We start from the raw sequence: 27,507 nt of genomic DNA, 5'->3' as shown, positions 1-27,507 counted from the left end.
CATTGATTGGCTTGCTGTCATGCTTCATTTTTATCTGATGTTATTAATAGCAGCTTAGCATTGCGATATGTTTCCTTGACTTTATTTTTAAGCATGTCAGTAAAATGTGAAGTAAAAATGAAGTCTTAATTATTTCATTTGGGAACAATCGCCCAAAACTTTGGGGAATCTGGGCTGGGTACCAGTCAGCCTAAAAGCCTGACAAGCTCCCCTTAATTAATCTTTATGTTAAGTAGCCAAGGCCCCAATCCTGAAGCAAACTCACTGCAGGACCAGAGTCTAGAGAGCAGCACTATCATGTATGCAATACTACTAAGACACTCCTCATAGATGGCATATGAAAGAAGAGGGACCAGTGCAACACCGAGTTCAAACTGAAGTAGGATAATGAAAAAGTCACGTTTAAAAGGCAGTTGCCCAGTGCTCAATTCTAAGAAAATATGGAAAAATGGAAAAATTTGCCAAACTTGATTCATCCTTGACAGCACACTACATTTTTACATTATTGAAGAGGAATTGGGGAAATGCTCCTCCACACTGCCCAGGCACAAAATAAAAGGGCAGATGGTGGTAGATAATTTACTGTCATAATAATCACTCTGGGCCTGATCCAAACCCAAATGAATTTAGTGGAAAGATCTCACTGATTTTGATGAGCATTATCAGGCCCTTTAAGAAGCTGACTGACAGATTCTTTTATTGAGGAGAAAGCTGTGACCTTGGGCATACAGACATCACTTCTCTGACCAATAAAGTTCAGCCAGCTATAATACTGTATACAGTTGAGGGGAGAAAAAAAAAATCAGGATATAGTGCAAGAGGGATCTGAACCCGAATTCTTTTAAGGAAGGACAAACTTTCATCGGAAAATGCAACGGAGGTCCCCGCTTCTTTTCACATTCTCACCCGCTGAGCTCGCTGCATTTAATAATAAGAGGGGTTTTTTTTTTTCTTTTTAATAAAAAATCTCCAAATCCTGCATTCACTGCAAACCCGGGATAAATCAATGGAATTTCACAGCAGATAAATCATTCCAGAATTTGGCTTCCCTCTTTATAACGTGAGTTTAGCAACAATACCTAAAAATACAACAAAACCAGCTCATTACCATTTGCCCCCGTGCTTTTCCAAGAATAATGAATGAAGTGAAAACTAGAGGTAACAAACATTTACTCTTCAAAACATGCACCCATACTAAGAAACTGAAACAACCAACTGCCAAACAAAGACTGTTTTAGGGGTCAATGTAGTAGTACATCAATGATTACACAGTGGGAATTTAATGACTGAAGATCAAGTCTCCTACTGTAGATTAACAATTCACAGAAAAAAAAAATCACTTAAAAAACATGCTGGGACTATGTTTTAGCTCCCTCTGGAAAGTCCAGGACACAAAAAGGACTGTAATTAACAGGCCACCAATATAATCGCTGACCAGCTGGCAGCAAATAATTAGAAAAGGCTGAACAATAAGGCTAAATTAAATTCAAAGCGATCAGACAAGGCCTTTGAAATATTCCTGTGAAATGAATATTTCCTGTTAGTTTTCATTTTCTTTAAGTACTCTTTGGCTTAAAACGCACACAGTAAGTACAGAATGATGAACTAGAGCTAGCACCAGCTTTTTTTAATCGACGCGTTTACGGTGTATATTGGGAAACAATAATGAAAGTTATTCAAAACCACAGCAAAGAAGATACATCGCCTTTAAGAATAAAACCAAACCGCCACCCCTGCTTGTCAGTCATTAAAAATACTGGCAATGACCTACCTATTTTTGGAGGTAGCAGATTTCCTCTGGCAAACAATAACAGCTGGTGCATATTTCCCAGAATAATCCATGCTCTCTCTAATGTCCCATAAGTATGGGCTGCTGGCTCTGACACTGAAAATATTCACACCTTTCTTCACCTTTGCCCTAGGAGGAACAAGAGTGCATGTCAACAATTAGATACAGAATGTCATTTCCAGCTGTTACATGGATCTTCATTGTTTTCTCATTATTGGCCCTCTAAAGATGCCATCGCTCATTATAGACGGCCAACATTGGCAGGAGGAAAGGATACAATAGAATTAAGTCTCCCTGTAGCATCTGAAGAAGGAGACTATAGCCTGAGAAAGCTCACGTCTCTCTGAACGAGTTAGTCTAGAAGGTGCCGCCCTCCCTTGCCTTCTGCCTACAGATTAAAAAGGCAGACTGAAGATAAACATGTTATCAAGTCAAGATAAAAATGACACAAAAACTCAGGATAAAAACGTTATCAATGTACAGATAATTAGAACTACATTTACATTTCCTTTCCACAACACACTAGATTGCTAAATTTAAGTTCAAAGTGAAGCTACAATTTTTTGCCATTTATACGACTGGGTTTTGGGGGATTTTTTTTCTTTAAGTTTCTCCATTTCATATTGACAGTAAAAGTAGCCTCCTCAGTTAGGCAAGGTTTTTTTAATAGATGTGATATCTTTTATTAGACCTGCTAAGCAGTTGGAAAAAAGTTCTTAGCAAGCTTTCGGGTGCAATCGCCCTTCTTCAGGCATGGGGTGTCTCTGCTGGTCTGAGACCCCAAGGAATGAGAGAAGCTAAAAGTGAATCCGATTCACCAGGTACCTGCCAGACCTGACCTCTTAAATTCTTCTTTGCCCCCACTTTTCTCCCCTCCCCTCTTTTTCTGCCCTTTATCATCCTAATTTTCAGTTATTTCCTTTTTCACAGCCAGCCTCTTGCTTACCTTGGATTACTACCAATGGAGTGTCTCCCTTTGGCCTCCCCCACCCCTGTTTTTTGTTACCTCCTCCCTTTCCTGCTTTACCTTTTGTCTTTCTAAATTTCTACTGATTTGCTTCTGAGACTCCAAGGAATGAGAGAAGCTAAAAATGTGCCAGGATGTCAATGAGAGCGTAGAGACTTCTTATGCCTGATGAAGGGCGGTTGCACTTGGAAGTTTGCTAAGAACTTTTTTCCAACTACTCAGTTGGTCTATTAAAGGATATCCCCTCTACTCAAAAAACCTTGCCTGCCTATGTCCTTAGACCAACACAGCTACAACCAAAAGCCCAGTGTCCTCAGTTCCACCTTGGGCTCAAACAAGTTTTTGAGTCCCAGTTAGACATGTATGCCAACACTCAACTTCATGCACGTGTAATTGCTTTGCATTTGAAAATTCATGTGCAAAATTAACGGGTTGACATTTCAGACCGCACAGTGACAGGGCTAGTTTAAAAGCCCAAGGAAAGGGGTTTTGTATTCATGCATTTGCAGAGCAGCTTTTGTTTGGGGTTACTACTGCTGCAAGGGGAGATGTTTAAATAAGAAAGAATGTTGTTTCTCTTTTTAATTTCATTAAGCCGCTTTTAGTTTCACTGGATCTCTCTCTTTTTTTTTTTTTTAAATAAAAATATCTAAATATATTACTTTATAATAGTGGAAGTGTCTCTTTTTACTCTAGTTTTCTTTAATGTTGGCCAAATCTGCTGAATTGAGAGTTTCTTGTGATGCTGGCTTGCAAAGATGTTAAAAAAAGGAAAAAAACTCCAGTGTGGTCAAATATCCCAACACATGAGCTGTCACAAGGTGACAGTTTAATTATATTTGCTAAATATCTCATATACAAAATCCATTCAGCATTCTGGCAAGTTTTCAATTATGAAAACAAAAAGAAAGTGTGCAAGGCTTTCTGTAAACAGCTCTGACCACGCAGAGATATCAGTATCAGTAGAAAACTTTATTGGCTCTGCCGCCCTAGAAGATTTTCTATGAAATCCTTTGAGAACAGCATCTTGACAAAATAAGACGGCATGAGACTCTTTCAATAAACTTGGACAATATGGATGCTATCTATTTTGTTCTTTCACTAGATCAATGACAGCTACTATAATTGAATACTAGCTTTAGCACTGTAAAAGAACGGACACTGGATAATTTAGGCGCACATTCTTCTATGCTAATTTGACAATATGGGGCATCTTTAGCGTGATACAATAAGCAAGAAGCAAGGATTTCTTCAGGTGCTATCTTTTATTGGTCCAGCTGTATAGCCAGGACACAGATAAGCAAGCTTTCAAATGTCTAGCATTTGAAAGCTTGTCTAACTCTATCCCAATTAGGCAGTTGGTTCAATAAAAGATACCACCCGAAGAAATCTTTGCCTCTCGGATCATTCCTGGACCATCATGACTACATATCACTCTAACATTACCATAGTATGATGCATTATTTACTCTTAAACTTGATTCCAGCTACAAACCTCAGGAAGAGTCACCAGTGGCCAGATCATAGTTTGAGGAACAAAACTGTACTCTTTGCAGTCTCACTAAAGAAAAAGTGAGGGAGTCAGAAAAAGAGACAGGAGCAGGTGGATGGAAACAGATTCCAGTTAATCCAGTGTGCATCTCCAGCTAACTTGGGGGAATGACATTTAGGTATCTGCTGCCTGGTTTCTGTACTGCTGGATGAAGGACAACTGAATGGGAACATTTGGGATAGATCCAGACAGTACTATTTCAAATTACTTTCATTGCATTTCAGTGCTTAGGACCTCTCAAGATCACGTAACCGTTATGAACTGGCGCACACTATATCCCACCCATACTACTGGGCCAGGTTTTTAACCTGGTCACCTAACTAGCTCATCCAAAAGAACAAGCATTAATACCGATCACAACATCCCAATATGGGGTTTAGAAACCCAATTAAGACCCTACGTTTGAAAACTGAGCTGCGTCTCCTGGCCCATTGTCTTGTGGCCCCATGTCTAACAGTCATGTGCCCTAGTACAAGGGACACCTTTCTATTCTGGTGGTTAGCACAGTTTCACGGGCAGGGGGAGACCAGAGTCTGGTCCCTGTTCCAAGAACTTTACATTTATCTAACATTACATGGTCACAGAAAAAAATGCATTTAACATCCTTCAGAGAAACACCAGCATTGAGCTGTTTCCCTGCCCAGATGAGGGCCTCAGCTCCCTCTTGCTCCCTCTTTCTGGTCCCATGAATTGTTAAATCTCTAAACAGTTGGGTCTCACAGAGACCATAGGTAGAAGAACACCTAGTTAGGGAATCCTAAGGGACTTCAGTATGAAATAAGCACCAAACTTTTTAGCACAGACTAGACAGCACAGATTTCTTGGTATGCCTAGAAGCAAAACTTTTAGTTAAAGGGCACTTTTTTCTAAGCAAACATGTTGATGCCTTTAGACTTTGAAGCTCACATTCTAGGATTTAAGAGACTAAATTCTACCTGAGTCCTGTTGTGGAGGGTGAGCCTGAGTAACTTGCCCAAGGTCACAGAAAAACCCCGGGGTAGAGCTGGGTTTCGAATCTATGTCTTCTACACTAACGTCTTCACCAATGGATCATCCTTCCTTAGACAGGCAGCATTTTACATCCGGCATTGCTTGGTTTAAATGCATACTCTGCATGCATACCAGTAGAAAATAAGGCCCACCATATATAGAGACCAATATTATGTGCAAGTGGATGCAGGTGTAGACATATACATGTAGTCATTTTCCTCTGATTTATGAAGGACTTACTGTAAATGAGAATAAAGCCCCCCAGCTCAGTTCTGTTAGGCTAGGGACAGAAGTTACACATAAACCAGTATAAATGATAGGAAATTGGTTCAAATCTGTAACACAGCTGAGTTCAGTACACATAAACCCCTTTCAAAATGGCTGAAACTGGTGTAAGATGAACCCGGATGGATGTAGTATCAGACTGAACTGATTTAGGTTAAATTGGTTTACTGAACTTCTGTCCCAGATCCGCTTCAGATTCAAGTTAACTCAGTCTCCCCCAACATCCCAGGATGCTTTGCACTTCCACCCACAAACCCCTCTCACAGGATGGGCAGGCTAGCTTTAGCCCAAGCTGTCTGCTCCAGCCGGGCAGGGAGGCATGCTCTAGCACCTGCCATTTCTTGCCGAGGCTACTGAAGGCACGTGACTGCATTGCCTGAATCAAAAGTGAATGTCTGCTCACTTGCTTATCAGTTCAATCTTCTCAGCTTAGACTAACCTGTGAAGACTGAAATCGATTCAGCCTTGGGCTTTTTGACTGTCTGTACTTATCCTTAAGGAAGTGGCTACACCTGTGGAACCGTGGAAACCCCTTGTTTTTGTACCCCCCAAAATAATCTATTTAAAAAGAACAACAACAACAAAGGGACAGGCGACCCCCATTGGTGTCATTTGGTATCTTCCAGCTGGGTGTTTTCAAGAGCCCTGGTTGTGTGACAAAGCAGGAAGATGTACATGAAAACAGACAAGCAACTTAAGCTGGTTTACTCTCAACATTTGCATCACCCAGTAACAAAATGCCAGCCAGCACTGACTTCTGATGTTTCTAAACAAATGCCAATTTTTGCCTGCATTCCCCAGAGTAATTGCAGTCTAAGGATCAGGGTTTCTTTTAAAGGATTTTGATAAGGTCTAATTTAGTCATCTATTAAAAGCCCCAAACCTCTAATTTTACTGAAAACAATAATAGAACAAGATTGTTGTTTTCTACAGAATTAAAGGTTCCTAACTCTTTTCAGAGGAATCAGTTAAATGTGCTGCTGTAATTACCACAAACCCATGGATTCCACAAAAGCCATGTTAATTCATTTTCTCTCAGGTGTCTTGAGGTTGCGTTTGCTAATGGTGAGCTGCAAAACCGTATTTGCCCCATGCACCTTGGTAGTAGTACTGAACAGTTATCCAGAAGGAACCTGGGTGAGACTGGGTTGATAATAACCAAAGGCACATTTTTTTTTTCAACTAACAGACCTAAAACTGTAGATTGCCGAAGTGAAAATGATACTGTTTTTGTCAGGCTTCAATTACTTTCCTCCACATCTCACAGCTTCAGGGCACTTTCTGGCTTAGACCCATCTGTTGTCCCTCCTTGACTATATCCCACCCAGGTGAGACAAACCCCAAGGTTCAAGCATACCTGGACTGGATATTTGGCATGCAGTCCCCTTACATTGCCAACTGTGACACAAAATAGGCTCAACAGCATTTAAGGCCTGCAAAGAAAATGTCTCCCCGGGAGACTGTGACCTGTGATGATTGAAGAGACTTCTTGGAAACACACATACTGTTTCCTCCCCCAACAGTGCATTACAAGGAGAGGAAAGCATTCAAAGAAAAAAATAAAAGTCTCTGCTTCTTGTTTCATCCGAACTTTTGCCGTTCCTTGCAACTTTTTGTGAATTTTGCTCGGTTCCAATCACTGAAGTACTCTGCTTGAAGTATTTCTCCTTGAAAGAGTCTTGTGCTGCCTGCTCCCACCTCTTTTTTTCTAAGCAGAAGCCTTTACAGTTTAGTGGTCTTTTGGTCCTGGCCCTGGGCTTGGCAAAATAGCTTGATCTTGGCCCTGGCTAGACGTAAGCATCAGGTAGGTATTTCCCAATAAATACTTATCTCCGTCATTGCTTTGTTTCCTGTTTATTCACTTCTGACAGTGTCCCTTGATCTAACTCTACACAAGTAGGAAGAGTAATATCAGGCACATAAGAAAACAGACACGCCATACTCATGACAACGATATATATTATCTCTCTTCCTCCTACTCGTTCCCTCTCAGTTAGCACGTTGATCTGAGGATCTGATCACGTTGATCAGGGCCCATGTGACAAGTGTTTCTGGTCACTTAATACAGTCACATTAGAGGGGCAAAAACTTCAATAGCTTGGCATTTTTGATTCCATGTAGCATCAGTTAGAAAACGGTATTAGGGGTGTGCAAAATGGACCCTATTTGATTTGGATTTGGCCCAAATCAGGGACAGTGATTCAATTCATTGATTCGTATTACAGTCCCCGATTCATTTCAGCTGAATCTGAATCTGAAGATTCGATGCCGATTCGGAGAATCAGTGATTTGGCCATAAACACAGCTTTAAATGTTTTTTCTACATACCTCGAGGTACCAGGCAGCTCGTGAATACTGCAATGCTGGGGTACATGGAGCATCCCACAGGAGTGAGAGGGGGGGCCTCCACATGCTTGGCAGCGAACCCAGAAGTGGACCAGAAGTGCTTCTGGTCCACTTCTGGGTCTGCTGCTGAGTGCCCTGGGGAACCCCCTGTGCTCCTGTGGGACACTCCATGTGCCCCAGCATCGCAGCATTCACGAGCCGCCTGGTACACAGGAGTATGTAGAAAAATATTTAAAGCTGTGTCTAAGTCCAAATCTCCAAATGTTTCCGAATCTCTCCAATTAAGGGGTCTCCTGATTCGATTCGGATTCAGAGATTCGGCCACTGAATCGGGCTGAATCTGTGCCAAATCAAAACTGGGACTGAAGCTTTGCACAGCCCTAGCAAGCATCTTTGGGAAAACTTTTTCAGCAAAATGAACATTTTTTTCACCAGAAATGCTCCAGTTCTCCAGCTAAGAACCAAAATGTTGCATTTAGGAAAAGTATTTTATGAAAAAAAAGTATTGGAAAAAGAAGGCAACTTTTCAGTGAAATAAAACATTCAGCCAGGCTTTCATATCCACCATTAATGCATGTTGGATGATTATGTGTGTATATGCATTTAAGCAGCCAATCAAGTCAAATTTTCCAAAACAAAATGAATTTTGATCAACATTTGATTTGAATTTAAAAAAACCTAGAAATTAAAAAAAAAGGATTTTTAAAGCATTTTGCATCTGGCACAGTTGAATTTACATGTAAAAAGATAATGGAAAAATGGAAATTTCCATTGATTTTTAATAGAGAGAAAGGGGAATGAAAAAAAAAAAAATCAAAATTCGCCACAATGATTAATTGGCATTATTTAACCAGTTCTAATGTTTTGAGCATAGAGAAAACTGCCCAACGGGTCTTTACTGAAAGTCAAACCCAAGTATTTCTCAAAAATAGAGATCTGAAAAACCCTTCACTTGACTTCACTTGCTCAATAAAGGCTCAGTCCATATATTTTCCTGTAGTTTGCATTATTCTTTGCTTTTTATTTTGCTATTGTATTTACCAGCGGTGTGTAGCTCTGAGACCTGTATATGTAGCTCGTCCCTTTGCAGATCAATTGTGTAAGCAAGCAGTGCCCCTGAGAGTACCTGCACACTGAAAACCTGTCAGTGCTGGCAGGGTACAAGGCAAGGCAGGAAGAAAGAGGTAAAGGAAACTCCTTGAATCAATACATCACACCTGAAATCAAGAACATATATTTCCTAAGCACATAAAGATAGTGATTTCCCAATTCTGTCTCATGACCCGCTAAGCATCATGTTTCACTCCAGTGATAAAAAAAGGCTTCAAGTCCACCAATTAAAATGTAGACAATGTCCTTTTTCATTTATCAAAGTGTCTTTTTTAACGTCTCCCAGTTTTCTTTGTAGTTTACAACCAGTTAGCACTTAGCTTTCAGCCTGTGTCATTACTGCAGGCTGGTAATGGCTGTGAAATTGTTACTTAAGTGTTGTATAAAGTGGAACAGCTGGCTGGTGAAAAATAACAGCATTACAGCATGAGTGCTGCTTAGTGCCACGGTACAATGTCAACAGAGCGTCTCGTCTGAAACACCAAAGGGAAGGGGGAAAAAAAAAGAAGAAAGAGAAAAAAATCACTCAACACCACCACTAAGAGATCAAAGACAGGCAATAAGTTGAAGGAGTGCAGATCCTCTGACCAGGTCTTGGCCATCTTTAACTCCTAAGGATGCTCTGCCTTTAAAAAGAAATGTCACTTATCCCCTTTCCCCAAAACCAAACCAAACCCAACAAAAAGTGACCCCTCAACACGGCTAAATAAAGATGTTTCGAATCCATGAAATTGATTCTGGTTTTCTATTACTGAAGGTGCTTGAGGCAAAGATACATGGGAATCTTTCATGCTTCTTCAAGGGATATCAGCTGCTTTCACCATCAAAAGAAATAAAAGAAAAGACAGAACCTGTTAACAGCGGTGGTACCACAGGCTATTGTGTCATTACGAGCTGCTGCCAGCATCACTGGACAAATATATACGGGGGCAGGTTCAGGAGTTAGGCATCCAACTCCCATTGGTTTTTAATGGCTGGCAACTTCCCCCCGGGGTCTTTGGAAACCCCCCTACTACCTCTAAACCAGGATTCTCAACCAAGATGCCAGGGCACCCCAGGGTGCCACCAGATCCTTGGAAGGGTGCATGAAGGTAAGCAGGAGATAGGCAAGGTGAGAGGCGATAAGCAGATAAGCCAAGTCCCTGCCTGGGTGATCCTCCACCCCTACTGTCCAGATTCTGTGCGAGGAAGTAAGCACAGTACTATATACATTCGTTTTTGAAACCGGGTGCCACTCAATTCACAACTGTCATGCTTCAAGTCCAGTGACGGGTGCCTCGTGTCCAAAAAGGTTGAGAACCACTGCTTTAAGCACCTAATAAAAGGAGCCTGTCCCATTTGAATGGCCGTGGGACAGAACGGTTCATTTTAAAAGATGCTATGGGGGTCTAGAGGCACCGATTTTCTTGAAATGCAGAGCGGGCTCAAGACCCACAGAATGAAACAGCTTGAGAACCAAGTAACCTAGGTCTGCAGGCTCGGAGGGAAGACTGGAGCCTAAAAGGGTCTTTATTTTATACAGTAGTCCACAGAATAAAACTACTTGGCCCAATCGCCGAGCATAGGACTGGCTACAAACAGCTGGAAGCTAACTAACCCCGTATCGAAAGCAATGGGCAAGTTTATAAGCGCAGCCACTGCACTACACACGCGTGCATTCAGCCGCCCAGACGTGGTTATCCTCTCCAGTAACCTGCATCCTATGACCCAGTATCCTAGTGCAGTACACCTTGCTCAGATGAAGTTATCTTATCCCTGGGCATATCACTCCGACAGCTGCATGCTGACTTTTAATATCCTGTATTTTCCTGGGAGGTCTCTCTTCTTCAACACCACTTGATTCTGAAAGCTGCTGAGTAATTACTAGAATCAAAACTCATAAAGCACTGGCGTTATTCCTCACCATATTTCTTCACCCCATTGCCAATTATCCTTCTGTTCTTGGTCTCCCTCAACAGGTCCAGTCACACGAGTCAAAATCAAGGCAAAAACCAAAACTTATAAATGTTGCCTTCACTTGAAGCCTGAGCTGATTACCCAACAATAACTTATTTCTCATCTTGCACTGGATGTGTTAACACCTGGGGATGCTTCCACATAAAAGGCTGTATTAAAATGCATTATAACGTGTTTAACCTGAAACAAGATTGCAAGGAAAATGTCTGACTTGACATGAGCACAGGTTTCTCTAGCTGGATTTTTAATTTGCAGAAGCAGAGCTGAGAGAGCGCACCAGCACCCAGCCTGTGGTGAACAAAAAAATTAAGACAAAAAGAAAAAAAAAACCCCCAAACTAGCAAGCAATTGAATAGTGTTGAGGCAGAAAACAACTTGAAGAAGAGTGCCAGACAAACTGACACTGTTAGTAGGGAAGAGACGGAGCCAATTTCAAGGCTCACAACAAAATCAAAAGCCAAAGGAAATGGCGAAGGACTTTATGTCCCTCTCCATCCTCTTATCTCAATAAAAATCTTCTAAACTCAAACTCGGGAGGGGGGACTTCATGATCTGCTTTAAGGTTCTGCTTTTTATATTCACAGGTCTCAAATGATTAGCATCTGTGTATGTCAAGGACCACCTCTTCCTCCACCATGGCTTCTAGAGGTAATGGTGAGACTTTCAGGGTTTAACTATATATATAGTTATATAGTTATAGTTATATACTATATATGTAGTATAAAGTTATGTACTACATATATGTAGTTATAGTTATATAGTTTTACCCTAAAGACTGCTCTCTGACCCAAATGTGCTGACTATCTACATTAAAAACAGCTTGGTCTCCCCCTTAGTAAGCAGCTAGCTGCCCTCAAAAGCTCTCCTGGGCATTGGGGCTTGAAGTCAAGCTTTCTCCTGACCTAACCTCCCCTACAATGTATTCAGCACTCACCTGGGCACTCCAGCCTGCAAAGAAAGTGTCCAGACCTTTTGTCCCTGCTGGTCATAATTAGAGCCAAATACGGGGGAGACAAGGTGTGGGCAGACTTATTTCTAAAAGAGTTATACAGAATCTCATATTTATGCCTACAGGTTGGCCGTCTTCATTTCTCGTACAGAAAGAGCTAATCAAAGTATCCACTTAAAACCAACAGTGCAATAAGGGCTGGTTGGAAAGCATTTCATTCTCTTGGTACTTACTCAGTCCTAATGCTTTCCATGCGTAGAGCTGATTGAGGGCAGAATCTGTTTAATGCCGTTCAAGCAAGCATATTTTCAGTGAGAACCCGGGTGAAGTTCAGCAGTTATGAGTGAGTTTGACACTGCGATGAATTTGTAGACGAACCCCAAGGAATACAAATGCCATCTTTGGGAATTAAGGAAAACGTTTATCATAAAACCTTGAGAAGTGAAATCAGTATAGGGAACATTTTGCTCTTCGTCCCTGAGAGTTTTCCATGAGGTTGAAAGAGCCATCTCCAAGCCGTGCCCCCTGAACAAAACCTTTTAGAGGTGGCTGAACCACATGAAATGGGAGCTGCAGCATCTCTTTAAAATCATGTCACATACTTAGGAGCCTAATATTAGGCACTCAGGCTTGAAGGCACTGGCTCTTCATTTAGTACATCCTTAGCAATACTTAAAACAGTTGAATCTGGACTTCCGGATTCGAGCAAGAAGTTCACTTTTGCAAAGCTAATCTTTTTTCTCTGGGATGCTTCATATACAAATCAGACTTGTCAGTTGTTTTCAGAGAAGATGCCTTAAAGTTTCTCCAGGTTATACTAATAGTTTCACTGATTGAAAATCTACAGCAGAAGAGAATCGGGAGTCCCTGAGATCCTAATGGAGTTAGAATAATTTATGGAGAGCGGTCTAGCACAACATAAGCTATTTAAAGCTGTATAATATACCCACAAACTCTTATTAAGGTCTGTGGTTTTCAGCCCTGTGAGACAGAAACCAGTTATCATTATGCATCACCATGAAAGCAGATTAAAATTAAATCAATCTGTTTATCTATGGGTTTGCAATACAGCTTTCCCAAAACCTAACATGTTCTCTATCTAATTAACATTTCAGGAGGAAAACACACTCCACCCAGACACTAAAACACCCTCATTCAAATGGGGATATGAAAAAAAAAAAAAAGTCCCAGGAAGACTTACAACAAAATTTAATTAGAGAAAGGGCACAAGACCAATTTAGGCTTCAGAAGATGAACTGTGCATGCCACAGGTTAAATAAAAAAGGTCCCTCTGGAATATGTCTCTCGAGCTTGGGAAAAATTGTCTGTCGTGTTTGCGAGAGAGAGAGAGAGTTTAGAATGTATTTTTTGTGGTTTTCAAACAGAAAGTACCTATGAAAAGCATGTCTGGCAAGACTGAATCTTGACTGTAAAACCCACACATCCCTTGCATGTTAAAGGGGGGGAAAAAAAACATACACGCTAGTTCAAAATAGAGACAAATACATGATTTTTACCTCTACCCTCCACCCACTTTTTAGACGAACCATTACAACCATAGGCCCCATTTATCCATGTGGCGCTTGAGGATATTCAGCACCTTGAAAGACTGGATGCTTGCTTAAGGTTACTGTGTTATGATGGACAAACACGCCGTTTTGGGAGACATGATGCAACTCGTAAACACAATCTCATCACACTGCAGTGTTACTGCGTCATTTGGTGCCATCCCAAAGGGAGGTCACTAGCGTGTGACCTTACACCCTGGCATGACAACACTTTGTCCCAGCAATTTTTCACAAAACTTTCTGGTTCTGTAAATCTGCATGGGAGAGTCCTAATGGTAGTATCTGACTGCTAAAGAGCCATTTGCATAAATACCTGTGCAATGGGCAATGACAGGTGGATGTATGAAGTTGGCAGAAGAGCTATATATATATACAGATGGGTTCTCCCCACTCTGAAGCCATGCACACACACAATGTGTTGCTATCAGAAAGCAGCCCTGTTCCTGGGGGTTTCCTTTATTGTTAAATTATAATAAACGTGATCTTCAATCTCAGCTGCCTCCCGAGGTAGCTTTCCTAAGGGCTTTCCCCTGTAGTGACGTCTGCCTCTGTCCTTAGATTCCCTTTGCTTTAGAATGACTCTCCCTTCACCCCGAGAGACCTCCTGAGCATCAGGGCATATCATGAGATCTCCTCCTGGACACCCTCCCTGCAGTGGGTTAGGGTATTACCCAGGCACTGTGAGCGTAGAAAGTCAGCCAGCAGTGATCCCATACTTCTGTTTCCCACTTTCAGTCCTTCTGCACCTACTTCTCGTCTCAGCTGCCTGCAATTAGAGCCATGTGCATGAGGAGAGACAAGCAAGAGAGTCCTCAAAGGGTCCACCCAAAGAACAGAAAGCATGAAGGGTGTGCCTACACGAGACGCTAAGTGCGCGGTAGCCTAATACTACTGCGCAGTAGTGTATTAGCACAGGTTTTGCCCGGCACGCTACTGCTCAGAGTTATTAGGCTACATTTTCACTAAAAAGCTACAGCACAGTAACGCCGCTTACTGCACATTGACTTACTATTTAGTTATGCAAGTACTAAACATAATGCGCAGTAACTATAGTGCATTAATGAACATGAAGACGCACCCAACACGTAGCAGTCACAAGATCAAATACAGGCAGAGACTAACAGTTATATGGTTCGGGACATTTTATGGCAACCCTCTAAATGGCAGTGTAGATGCATCAACATCGTCCAGGAACTAAGGAGACTCATTTGATCCAACTGTGTAGGTCACAGAGAAGCATCTCCATCAGGGTCCTAGCAGCTCGCATGTAAGTGATATTAATCATGACGGGAAAGAAAGGTAGTTAGCTGCGTTACTATGAAGGTGTCAGAAGGCAGGATAAAGTGGTACCTTAGGGTATGTCCAGACAAGTGGGACCATGCGTTTCAGTGGCACACCTTGTGCCGCTGCTACTCGTCCCAGGGAACGCCCACGCCATGAGTGCTCTGGTGCATGGCAGGGTACCCCAGGTGGGGTAGGGGAGGCTGGGGCCAGCAAATGTGCTGGCTCCAGCATCCTGACCTGGGATCCTGCGGGGTTCTGGGAGCTGCAGCCACAGTGCTCCTACAGCAGGAAGCCTGACAGGCAACTGGAGCTTGGCTCCAGCCAGCCAGCCAAGCTCCGGTTTTAGGCAGCATGCCACTTTTTTCAGCATGGGTTTGACCCCAGGGTCTCCCAGGGTCAAAACCCCTTCTTGTGCTGCAAAGTAGCAGCATGGGGAATGCCTGCATGTGCGGTGTGTGGCGTCATAGATGGGCCTGTGGTGCCACATACCTCATGTCCATGCTCATCCAGATGTGCCCTTATAAACTAACTCATTCAGAGAACCTTTCATCTGATGTTATGGAGTAGCATAGATCCACAGCATCTGAGCAAGCAGGCTGCTGCCTATGAAAGCTTATGCCTCGCTGAATAAGGTGCCACCCTGCTGTACCTTCTGCCATGAAGGAAGGTCAGGATCAGTTCTGCATGTATTATGCATAGCATACTGGATACTGGTAGCACTGGCCTGCTGGGTTCATCAAGCTGACTGCGCATGGAGCAACATGGGTTTCTGAACAGTGCAGGGAAAGGAAAATGCCATCATACCTACAGCAGACATTACAGACACAGATGCACAAGCAAGCAAAAACCTCATTCCTGGCATTAATCAAGATACCACTGCTCTCAGTCATGGTGTTTACAACCAAGGATACTGTGATGAAGTTTTACTATCCTAAGGGACAAATTCACAACCCTAACAATAGCCTCATATCCATAGGAATGATGAACTCAACATTCAGGCGGTTTCAGAAAAATGTTGTTTTTGGGCTGCTGGTAGTTAGAGGCCAATTTCAAAAGGATCCTGCTCTGTTTACCCAGAGACCACCCACAAATGCAGCCCGGTAACAGCGAATCGCTAACATCTTTCACATCTGCATGGCATTTTTCCGACCAGCAATGGATAATTGGACAATTCTGTGCTACAACACTAGACAGAATACATATGCGTTCAAAGGGATGGAGGAGCTTGCTTATTTATAGCCATGATAGGCAGAGTTAAACAGGGCTGCCTGCTGGTCTAAGGTAGTTAGGGAATCAGTTTGCTTCTGACTACAGCCAAAAATATATGCAAGAACAGGAAGCAAGATCTGAAATAGTTTTTCCCTAAAGTAGTTTTAACCCTTCCCCCCCTCAACCAAAGTTGAATAGAAACAAAGCTGCTCATCAGCCTGGACAGCAGTAAGTAGCCTGCAGCCCCTAGGGATTTACAAAAGCAGATGTACACGTGGGGAAGGGGTGGGCACAATGGCAGTACTGGGTGGGTGCAGCGCTTGTCATGCTCAGATAGCAAAGCGATTTGCAGAAAGCAAGCCAGCAGCCACAGCGGGGCTGCCAGGCTTGGAGAGACTATGCAGTGAGCGTAGAAGTGGCATGAGTCCTCTTTTACAAAGCGGGCAAGTTGAAGTGACTCACCCAACCTCTCACAACAGACCAGTGGCAAAACTGGGAGCAGCACCCATATCCCAAGCCCCAGTCTAGGGCACCAAGTACTAGGGATGCTGTCTCCAAATATGTGGGAGGAAGGCTTTCCTGCAGGATTTAATTCACCATGGAAATCTCATCTACAGACTGCCTTTAATTGCCAGAATTGTGAAGATTATCCCTGACTGAACTGACTCAAGCAGACCTATACCCAGTGCCCAGTCCCTCCAATCCTGACATCTATATATTAGCTGCTGTTTGCTTGGTGCTTGCTGTTTAACCAACAACCCCCTCCCAAAACAGACCTCTGTTTTCTTGGTTTGAATGAGCAAACCCTACAAATTGCAGCTGAGACCCAGTGAGAGGTTTAGGACTAAGTCTACATTGAATATAGCAAGAAAAATGATACCTCACACATGCAGCAGGCTTCATCTTAAAGAATCACAGAATATTTTATGGAAGTGTAATCTTTATTAGTATGTAGGTGCACCACTGCCTGCTCCTGGACAGAACCAGAACTTCTCAACCATGTGTCCCATGAGTAATGTTCCTGTAAGGGTGCATTTCCTGCAGCTCACATAGGGCACCGACAGACATGCAGCTCCCCGCTTTAACTCATGGTGCTTTACAGAAAGTGCCATGAGTTAGAGTGATGCCTCTGACCCAACAGTTGTTTGCTGTTGGGTTTTGGTTTGTTGTTGGGAGGGGGGAGGATGGAGTGGGGGAAGGGGAGAATTGAGCTCCACTTTAGAGCTGATCCAGCAGAGCAAATGTCTGCCTGCAGCCTCTCTCTCCTACCCCTCCCTTCCCTTCCAGCTCCATGGCTGTGTGCAGGAAGGAAAGGGGGTAGGGGAGGGGAGGGAGCTGAGGGCTAGGTTTTCCCAGCTTCAGCTGGAGGGGGAGAGGGCTGGGGGGGCCTTGCGGTGGGGGGGCTCCAATTCCACCCACTCCCCCTCAGTCCACAGCTCCCTCATCTCCCCTCCCTTCCTGCAGACAGCACAAGAGCAGAGCCAGGCTGCATCAGTCCAGCCCTGATTGCACGCAGGGACTGACAGAAGTTCCCTAAGATGCTCCACTTTGGAGCACCTTCATCTGAACCCGCATTAGATGAGGGTTAATTTGTTGCACGATGACACACTTTTAAAGCACTCTGCAGTCATGAACTTCTATCATGGCACGGCAGTAGAGTGCTTTCAGGGGTCCAATCATGTGATACATGTTACTTCTGCCAGTGCTTGTGGTGTGGAACCACTGCTTAGTGACCAGACAGATCAGAATTTTATCCCTGTGTGGAGGTGAAACCTCTGAAAGGTATAACATGCTTGGAGTATAGCGAGATATGCTGAGGTGGTATAAAGAACGGCTCTATGGAGAAGCTTCACAAGAAGTATAGTTCTACGCTCGTCCAGAATTTGATCTGCAAATTTTTACATGATATGGAGTGATAAGAGACTCCAATATGAACCAAAAGCAGGACTTCAACAGGAAAAACTTAAGCTAATCAGTGAAAATGTGTCAGCATTGTTCCCTAGCAACTTCTGAAGGCTGCAGATAAAATCTTTTTTTGTAGACATCCAATACTGGAATCCCTTTACTGACCACAGGACAGGAATCCCTTTACTGACCACTAAAATGCAACCACTTCTTGGGTTTAACAACATCACACTGTTGCTTATGGCAAAAGGTGAGAAAGACTATTGGGCTCTTTTTACTATATTTGGCCTCTATTCAATGACACGTACATCAGATGTTCAGATTATACACAGAAAAGGTAGAGCATGATTTGGAAAATTGTTACCCACATGAGTAAGTCCTCAGTCCAGGGAGCAGTTGTGTTGATTTTAAATAGAGCTGCTTTAAGGTTTACAGGAACATGTTCATTGTATAGAATATGTATACAGTAAAGCTGTTAGGCACAGATGCTTTAATAGAAAAAAAAATAGCTAGTTTTGATTGTTATGAAGTGGGCATTCAGTGAGCTATTCCAACAGGATTTTTTGCTCTCTATATATAATCATGTTGGATAAATATATATATTTTGTGACGTATTTAACCGCTCTTTCTGTCATCTGTGCTAGCAGTTCCCAAAGCAACATTTCCTAAATAATAGCAGGAAGGAGTTCTGCTGTAGGCCAGCCCTTGTAGATGAGTGGAATCGCTGATGCAGAAGGGAGTGCAATTAATACAATAACTACACAGTCCAAAATTATCTTGTGTCCTTAATCTAGGGCACAAACAAAAAGGGGAGGAAAAAAGTCATGTGGCGTCTCCATAATCCACCCCCAGCACTTAATCCTATCATATATTACAGCACATTTAAAGTTAGCCAAGCTTTCGAATGCAAGATGTTCTTCTCAAGGTGACCTGTGGGTGATATTTTTTATTGGACCTACTACATGGTTGGGAGAGACTTGGGTACCTGACTACAGAGCCCTGAGGAAGTGTACTGTAAAATCCAACAGTTTGTCCAAGTCTATCTCAACCATGCAGTTGGTTCAATAAAAGATATCACCCACAAACATCCTTCCCAAGTAAAAGCCATATTGCAGGGACAGCAAGGAGATAGCATAGTTTATCTGCACAGGGATGCCTTGCCCTGTACAGCAGCTGGTAATTCTCTCCATATATAAATCTCCAAGAGGAACAATATTAATAATAGCCACTCATCTCATCTAACCTCAACAATTCATGCAATGCCCCTTGGACTATTTCATCCTATTTATGCTTTGCAATCTTGGAGGAGATGAGACTGGGAGTTGTGAGTCTCTCCACACAGAATACAATGCTCAGCTTTATTGAACTATAGGACTAGGTCTGCTAAAGTGAGATTACAATGCATATTAGTGATCTGGGAGTCAGGGTGCAAATCTGTCATGAGTGACCTAGCAATGTCCATATATTAGCTGTATATGATACGGTTAAATGTTATACATCTCCTAGAACACAGCTTGGAATTGAAAGCAACCAGAATTATATCGCCTATTTTGGGGGGTATATGGGACTACAAAGTCTTTTAATAAATAGACTGCAATGGCCCTTGTCTGTACAGAAAAACTGATCTTCAGAAACAGCAACAGCCCTAGCGTACTCCTGTTAAAAATCCACTGAGTTGACATGACAGAAATTGCCTGAGATGAAGATACTATTTATAAGATTAATGACAACACCATAGAATTTCTCGCTTATCTAAGGAGAAATATATAAGTGTTAGCAAGAGGTGCACAGTAAAGCTATAGAGGCTTGGGGTGAGGAGCAGTAACACCCCAGTGCTCAACTTCACCGAAGAACTCACTTGTTTTTGGCTTGACTAGGGTTTGTTGTCCTTATCTATTAATTTAAATCATTGCTGTAAAACAACCCATTTTTAAAACGAAGATTATGGTGATGGCCAGTGAAGATTGCAGGTGGAGGGTACCGCAGTTATGCGGCAGGCAGAGCATCAGGATACGGTACGATAGAAGGAGCCACTCTGAGCTCTGTGGTGCAGGAGCTAACCTTGTGTCCTCTATTTGTGCTGCGCCTTGCACGCTACCTCCAGGGCTGGGGCTCACAGGCATTACCATACTACATGTAAGCTGTTTTATTGTTTTGTGGTAAGGACATCAGCAGCACAGGCTACTAAAGACTGTGGTTGCCTCTCAATTGTTCTCATGTGCGTGAACTGAATGGTGAGAAAGGACATACCACTTAAGAACAGTGCTCCATCCACCTGTTTCTGCCCACTGCAAAGATATTATGGTGCAGCTACGCCTCTGCCCTACCCCAATAATACACATAGGTCCAAAAATGTCAAAAATAGCCATGTTGTGCTACAAGAAGAGATGATCAGCCTGATTTCCAAAGATGCTGAGTCCACACAGCTCCCACGGTGTCACTGGGAACCTCAGCTGTTTGGTCCTACTGTAAATACATCTTAAGTCAGACACAAAACCTTATCATCCCTTTGGAAAATTTGATCTCTGTGTATGAATTTGCGAATGGCAGACAGAAAACAAATCACTATAGCCATGAAGTGCTATGGCAAATGGGATGTAGCCACAGAAACCGTATCTTTTGTGTTCAAAATGCTCAAGTGATGGGTGAATTACAAATGCCAGGGACTGATAGAACAAATGGAACAGGCTGGATGGCAGGGTACAAAGAGGGGAAATTGCAGAGAGTCCCTTAGGGACAGAATGATGCAGGAAGATAATCTAAACCATCACCTGATCAGAAATTGCTTTTGCCTCATTCTTTAAACTGTAAGAAATGTGAGCTGTGGTGTCAGGAATCCCCATGCTTCTATTAGATATTCAGGTTTTTACAACACAGCATAACACGACTGTTCAGCATGGGAAACCCATATGGTTGTAGTAAGAAGGAAATTAATAGTCTACCTAGGGATTAAGCTGTCGCTCAGACCCAGTAAAATCCCCGGGCCTGTTTGCTTAGTATCTCCTCTGAACAATTAACTGCTGCGCTACTTGCTGAGCGGATGTCTGGGTCCCAGAATCAGTTGTGCAAGAAGTTTGTTGTTAGCTGGGGATGGGTTCGATAGACTTAACTTCACAATTAACACGTACGCTCCTTGGTATCTTTCCCATCAAGCCCCATTGGAGGTACTCACAGTGTGCAGATTGCTAAAACCCAGCGGGCAACTCAGGTAGAGAAGACAAAAAGTGAAAGACTCTCCCACTCACTACCCTTGCATATCTCCAAGGACCGTGCGAGTAAGTGGGGGCACACATCTCCTTGGGGCTCCCAGAAGAGGCAGGCACCTTGCTTCCACCTCCACTCTTGCTCCACTTCTGCAAAGGCTAGCACAGCTGACCCAGCACAGAGGGGTCAAGTACATAGTTTACTATGCAAGTACAAACGAGCTGCAAATTAATTGTAGAACAGCAAAATGAATGTTTTCCTTTTGCCCTTCTGATTCTGGGCTGCTCCTGGGACCGGGACAGGAGAACTCTGGATGCCTAAGTTACAGCAGTCTCTCCTGGCCTGTGCTAAATTAGTTGCATTAGTACTGGGGACAGCCCAGCACCTCCAACTTCAGCCCCATCCCAACACATGCTCCTTAAACTGTTTGCAAAAGGGTCCTGGAGTGCCATCTGTGGCTCTGCGCCTAGGTTTCTTCATCGTGGAATTTCTCTCTTGGCTAGATTCAAGGCCTTTAATGCATCACAAAGAAGCTGGAGCAAGGAGAGGTCACCCCCTCCCTATATAAGAGTTTACTAACTTGAGCAAAATCCAGATTTTTTTTGCTTAAAGACATACCTCATTCAGAAAACATGACTACATCTCCTGGTGTCTACAAAATTGATTTTCCAGCTCAGAGGCTGGGATCAGCAAGGAGAATGGAGGTGCTCACTGAGTGTAACCCACTGCCCTGTACTGAGCTCTGTTCTCCTGCAGTTCAGCCTAAGGGACAGAAATCATAAAATACTGTGAGACAGCAGGAAAGTTCTTCTCCCTTCTGTAGGCACGCAATCCAAGCCACAGTTCAGACCTATCCGACTGCCATAGCAGGTTGGATTAAAGTTGCCAAAGTGTTGGGTTAGTATTTGGCTAGAGCAGCGGCATTAATGTTCCTTACACAAATTGCACCCGATCTTTACCACAAGGTGTCAGATGTTAAGTTTAGATTTATGCATTATTTGAAAGGCTGTATTGCTGGGACCCTGACTCGGTTCCAATGCCAGAAGGAAGTACCATCGCTTGCAAGTCACTCGCATGGCAGGGAGGTTTTTTTTGGAGGGGTCCAGCACAAACACTGAGCCAGCCCAGCCCTGCTTAATGGGTAAGTGCAAGGTAATATATTTCCAGGTTTCCCTCGCTTTATGCTGTACATGCATTCCTGGAAAATGGTGCATAACTCAAATTCACATAAAGGGAGCCCACTTCACAATGTAAGAAATAGGGATACATTCCAAGACCTCAACTGTACTGATCCCCAGACTCATTTCTACCACTTTTACAAGACAATTTTGGTACCCACCAGCAGCGGAGAGGGGTAGGGGATAAGCTAGAGGGATGCTTAGAAGCCATACTGGGGTTGCCAACTACAGAAACACGTGCCGCAGACAGCGAGCGAGGAGCACAGATCCACACCAGAGACTATATTTGGGTGCACATCACTCCCACAACACACTGCACACTGCGGGCTGCCACTGCACCGATTGCATAAGAGTGAATTTAGCTCGCATACAATGAATTTTGGGTCTAAAAAGGGTCATTGCACAAGAGCGAATTTGCACATACAGAACCCGCATAAAGCGAGGGAAAACTGTATAAAATGGGGGGGAAGTAAAGTGCTGGGTGTCACCCACCTGCAGCTCTGTCACTTGACACATTGCTAGGAAAAGTCCCTCTAGCACCTGGTTTAAAATCACTGCCTTTCTAGCTGTATCTCGTCTGTACACATGCACGTACACACACACACGCACACACATGCGTGTGCACAAACACTGCTGGTTTCTCTGGTCTTCTACATCCAGCATATGCATTTATACCTGTGAAAAATGGGTGTGCAATACTACAATTCTGAATCCATCCCATTTTGCTTGCAAATGGCCGGGGCCTACATGATGAATCAAGGGCGTCCAGGGCACAGGAGGACTCGGGCTTGCAGCGTATTCGACTGCACTGGAATTAGCAGGTCATTAGCCACTTCCCACACAGACTCTTAATACAAAGGTCCCTTTGAAGGCCGATTCCAAGCCCACAATAAAAGTGGCGCTGCGTGTCACACCCTGCTGCATGCCGCTTTGTGCAAGCCTCTTTGAAGCCATGCGACTGGAGGCGATTTTCAGAGAGACTAATTAAACACAGGCCCCTGGCGTCTCAGACCCTACTGCGAGGGAACTGACTGTGATGTGACTTGTGTGCTGCGAGGCAAGAGCAACGATGATTATTTCACAGCTGTAAGCCCAACTATATTGGGGTGAGGGGAGGGGCAGGATTCGTGAACAGGATTTTTAGATCTGTCCCTGACCCACGGGCTACAACTGTGGTCGAAGCAGCCCAAGGTCCGCGAAGGGGCTGGGGAATCCCATCCAGGCAGCGCTTGCTATGAGAAGAGAGTGGCCAACCCTGCCTGCTCCTCTGCAGCCCAGCACTTCCCTTTGTGCTCAAGCCAGGGCTGGACGCCGGAGAAGCCAGGGTACACCTATCTCCTGAGACATACAGGGTCTACCTATGAAAAGCCCAGTGCTATTAGCGTGCCAGGGGCAGGAGGGGTTAGCTAGGAGTGCGTCTGGGGGAATCCTCTGCTCTTAATTCCTCCCTTTGTCCCAGGAGGCCGGACACGCTCACTTCTGCTTTTGGGCTGCAGTAACTTCCAACGTGGGGATCAGCCGAGCGGGGTTGGGGTCGTTTCTTCACGCTGGCAAAACCTGAATGTAAGCAGTCCTATCCTGGCTACCTGTGCTCGGCCTCCGGCTCCGATATGCTGCTGGGTTGTCAATCCGGCACCCTCCCGCTGCCCTGTGACCCACTTAAAAATTTCCCATCTAACTTAACTGCTATGGATTTCCAATACGAGGCTTCGAGGAAGAAAGAGCAGCCCGGCTCCTCTCTCCAGTGCAAAGAACGGCTCTCTCAGCAGGGGGGGAGCATAGAAAGAGAAATGCAATATATTTTATTAAAACTCCTTCTCCTGTTGGCTGGAATGCTGGCTGCTGATAACAGACTGCTGAAACCCTTGTTCTCTTGCTCTCCCTTTTTGACATATTGCTTTTCTTTCTTAGATAGAAAGCAGACGTATAAAAAATAGTCACCGGGGGTAAAGAGTTTAGTAATCCCAGTTGCAAAAAATTAAAAAAAACCTAAAAAAATAAAATCAGTCACCATTTAAGAAAACGGTCCAAGAGGATGGTATTAGATTCACGAGAAAGCTTGTAAATCATCTGGATCGTGCCAGAAATGAAAAGCTGTGTATTGTACCCCGGGTTGCTCTCTCTTGTATCCTAATGCTACACACAGCCCAGGGAACAGCTCCCAGCTGTGACAGAGCCAGATTTGGGGAAGAGCGCACAGGCCAGGACATGCCATATATCCCACTCTGACCCCAGGCTCTAAAGAATAAAGGTTTCTTGCAGCCCTTCAGCGTGAAAGCCTACCTCGAAATCAAGATTTAAATGCTCAACTGGAGATCCCCACGTCAAGGGCTGGTGTTAGCCAGGATGCCTGCTGCAGGGAAACTTTAGGGAACAGTTTTCTGCAGAAATGGGAGGCAAGTATGTGTAGAGGAGGGGGATAGTCCTCTAAACAGCCCCAAGGTCTTATAACCAACATTAGGCTTTTGCTAAATAAAGTCCTTAATCTCTCCCACAGGGACCTGTGCGAAGTCAGAGGGCAATGGCTGGAGGACATTTATTAACATGCTACGTCTAGAAACACAACAAACGATTTTATTTGACAGGCCACTGTGAAGCCTCATTTGAAGACCTTCCCTCTAGGAGACTGTGTTTCTGACAGGACGACCACTATACATATTCATGCATGTGCTGGAAGCCTGGAAGATGGTGTATTCATTAACTTTCCCTATACCTGGTTGTAAACGAAGTAACTAAAGGGAGGAGAGCCATGGACAGCGCTGGAGAGTGTCAGATGCAAGCAATACATTTAGCACATGTTATCTGTTTTAGCAGGTATGCAACGACTATGGTATATAAAGCTGGAATGAATTATCTGGTGTCAAATGTTCATTCAGTTTGTCCTTGAAGAATCAGAGAACAGGGTCGATCGCCGTTTAAAACCTGCCGGAGCAAGGTTTGGGAAAAATGGGTCACTCATTTTGCTAGGCAGTGTAGTACCATAACAGAGCTATTACCATATGTGCAAGTAGCCCAACAAGTGATTACTTGCACCGAAGGGAAAGCTAATAGTTTTCGCCCAGCATCCCTTGACAGTTTGGCTCTGGCCTGATCTGAACGACAATGCTTTCTCAAAGACTGGCTCTCCTTGAACAAAGGCTCGATTAAAACAACAAATAAATGCTATTAATGCGGGTGGCACCCAAACACAATGTTCCCTTTTCATGTGCCTTCAAATACACAGCACACTTTTCTAATATAAAAATGTTTCTTCGGAAAATGGTTGGGATCTTAAATCTGAGTGTAAAAATAAATAAGAAAAAAGTAAAACGCGCTTAGATGGATGCAGAGGCTGCATCCTTGTAAACGTGTCTTTATTTGCAGCTTTGTTTTTTCCTTAAACTGAGTGAAAAAATGTAATCCAGAGGCTTCTTCTACTCAAAGGAATGTGGTAGTTAAAAGGCCGCCTTAAATAGCGACAAAATACAAATTTATAGCCAAATTTTTAATGCCGTGATTTGAAGAATTTACCGAATGTGAAATTTACAATCCCTTTCAAAGTCATAGAGAGGCTTTAATGGTCTTTAAATCTCTGTAATACTATGCTAATAAAATAATTAGACTAATGATAACAAAGCTGTCTAGTACTTTTCATCTTCAAATATTAATTTTTTCTCCCAATGCTGTTGAGTGGTAGGTTTAATTACCCCATGATATGAAAGAAGAAACTAGTAAGACGCTCGTTTTAAAAATGAGTTGTAGCCAAGGAGTCAATGGAAACCCCGAGATGTTGAAATGTTCTGGATTCCAGCTCAGAGCTCAAGCCATTAGGTCATAAGAGTGTGTAGAGAATAGAAAGAGCTCTTCTGTACCATCTCTCCACATCACATTGCTATACCTGTGTATATTATTCTGCTGCCCCCTGCTTTTTCTGTTTTGAATGATACTGGATGCGTCTACATGAGACGTTTACTGCAGAGTAGACTAATCAGCTCTGCAGGAAACATCTAGCATCTATACGTGCAGCCCTAATTGCTGTGCAATTAAACTAATTAATTGCACAGCAGGATAGTACTTGTAAATACTGCCCTGTGCGCTGAATTTTTTTTATGCACAGCAGCGCACATGTAGACACTGACCCGGCTAGCTGGGGCACAAGGGTGCTTTAGTGAAGGGGCTGCCTACTGGCTAGCCCTGCTCTAGAGCACCCTTGGACCCCAGTCAGCCCCTCTGCAGCGCACTGAGCTGAGTCAGAGCAGCCCCAGGCTGGCAAGCTAATCCCCCAACCCCCTGCCCGCTGGGGCTGCTCTAATGCAGCCCAATGTGCTGCAATCCCAGGTGCATGTGCAAATGCAGCACCCAGGAGCAATAAACTCCAGCGCGATATGCACTAGGGTTTATTGCTGCATGCTAATAGTATGTGCAGATGCACTCACTGGTTATAAATTGTCTCAGAATTAATTTCAGCAAGATATCGGAAATGTTCTTTTTCCTTGCTTCATGTAACGTAAAGTTACTTAGACAGCAAAGTAGCTGTGAAGCCAGTTAGGAAGCTGTAATTCAGAACTTTCTTCCAAAAGTCAAAAGTGAAGTTTCATTAAACCAAGAACATTGGAGGAAAACACTTTTCAGCCTAAGGTGGGTGTGCAAAAAAAAGAAAAGAAAAAAAAAAGCTAGCAGTCCTGGGAGCAGCTGACACTCGCTGCCTGCGCCAGATATGGCACAGCCCAGGAGCAGAGGTGTGTGGGGACAGGTGGAGCAGAGGTGTGTGGGGACAGGCGGAGCATGGTGCAGCCCAGCAGCTGCAGGCAGCTGGTGCCGGCCGCTCCCAAGGCTGCTGCAGCTGGGGCTGGGGTGAGTGGGGCCACGGCCCTTTCCCCTCCCCCCACAGACTTACCTGCTTGGGGGAGGCGTGTCTATGCTGATCGCGTAAGAGTGAATTTACCTCACATACAACAAATTATGGGTCTAAAGATGCTCATTGCATAAGAACAAATTTGCATATAAAGAACCCACATAAATTGAGGGAAACCTTATTCAAAGAATGTATTAGAATGGTTGTTTAAGTTTGGAAAAGTTCAACTATGTCCTGAAACCAAAAGATTATTATTATATCAGTAAATGAAGAAGTATGTGGGAGGTCTCCTGCCAACACACATACACACACAGACTAGAATAACGATGCAGAATGGAAGTCAGACACCTACATAACTATAATTATATTTCTGCTAAAGGAA

General features: G+C 43.5%; 1 protein-coding gene across 1 annotated transcript in view; it reads right to left on the bottom strand.

Moving 5' to 3' along the window:
• Positions 1–402: 402 nt before the first annotated feature.
• The window catches only part of LOC106723320 (transmembrane protein 132D), a 79,998-nt gene continuing 52,893 nt past the window's right edge, over positions 403–27,507 (bottom strand). Inside the window, exons 3-4 of the mRNA XM_014527471.1 lie at positions 1,772–1,918; positions 403–430 (exon numbers count right to left, since the gene is read on the bottom strand). Coding sequence (XP_014382957.1) covers positions 403–430; positions 1,772–1,918 — 175 coding nt within the window. The remainder of the gene's footprint in view (positions 431–1,771; positions 1,919–27,507) is intronic.

Source organism: Alligator sinensis, unplaced genomic scaffold, assembly GCF_000455745.1.
Source record: "Alligator sinensis unplaced genomic scaffold, ASM45574v1 scaffold628_1, whole genome shotgun sequence".
In the NCBI taxonomy this organism is placed as follows: Eukaryota; Metazoa; Chordata; order Crocodylia; family Alligatoridae; genus Alligator; species Alligator sinensis.
Note: the sequence above shows the minus strand (reverse complement) of the source record. Positions and strands in the feature narration are given on the sequence as shown.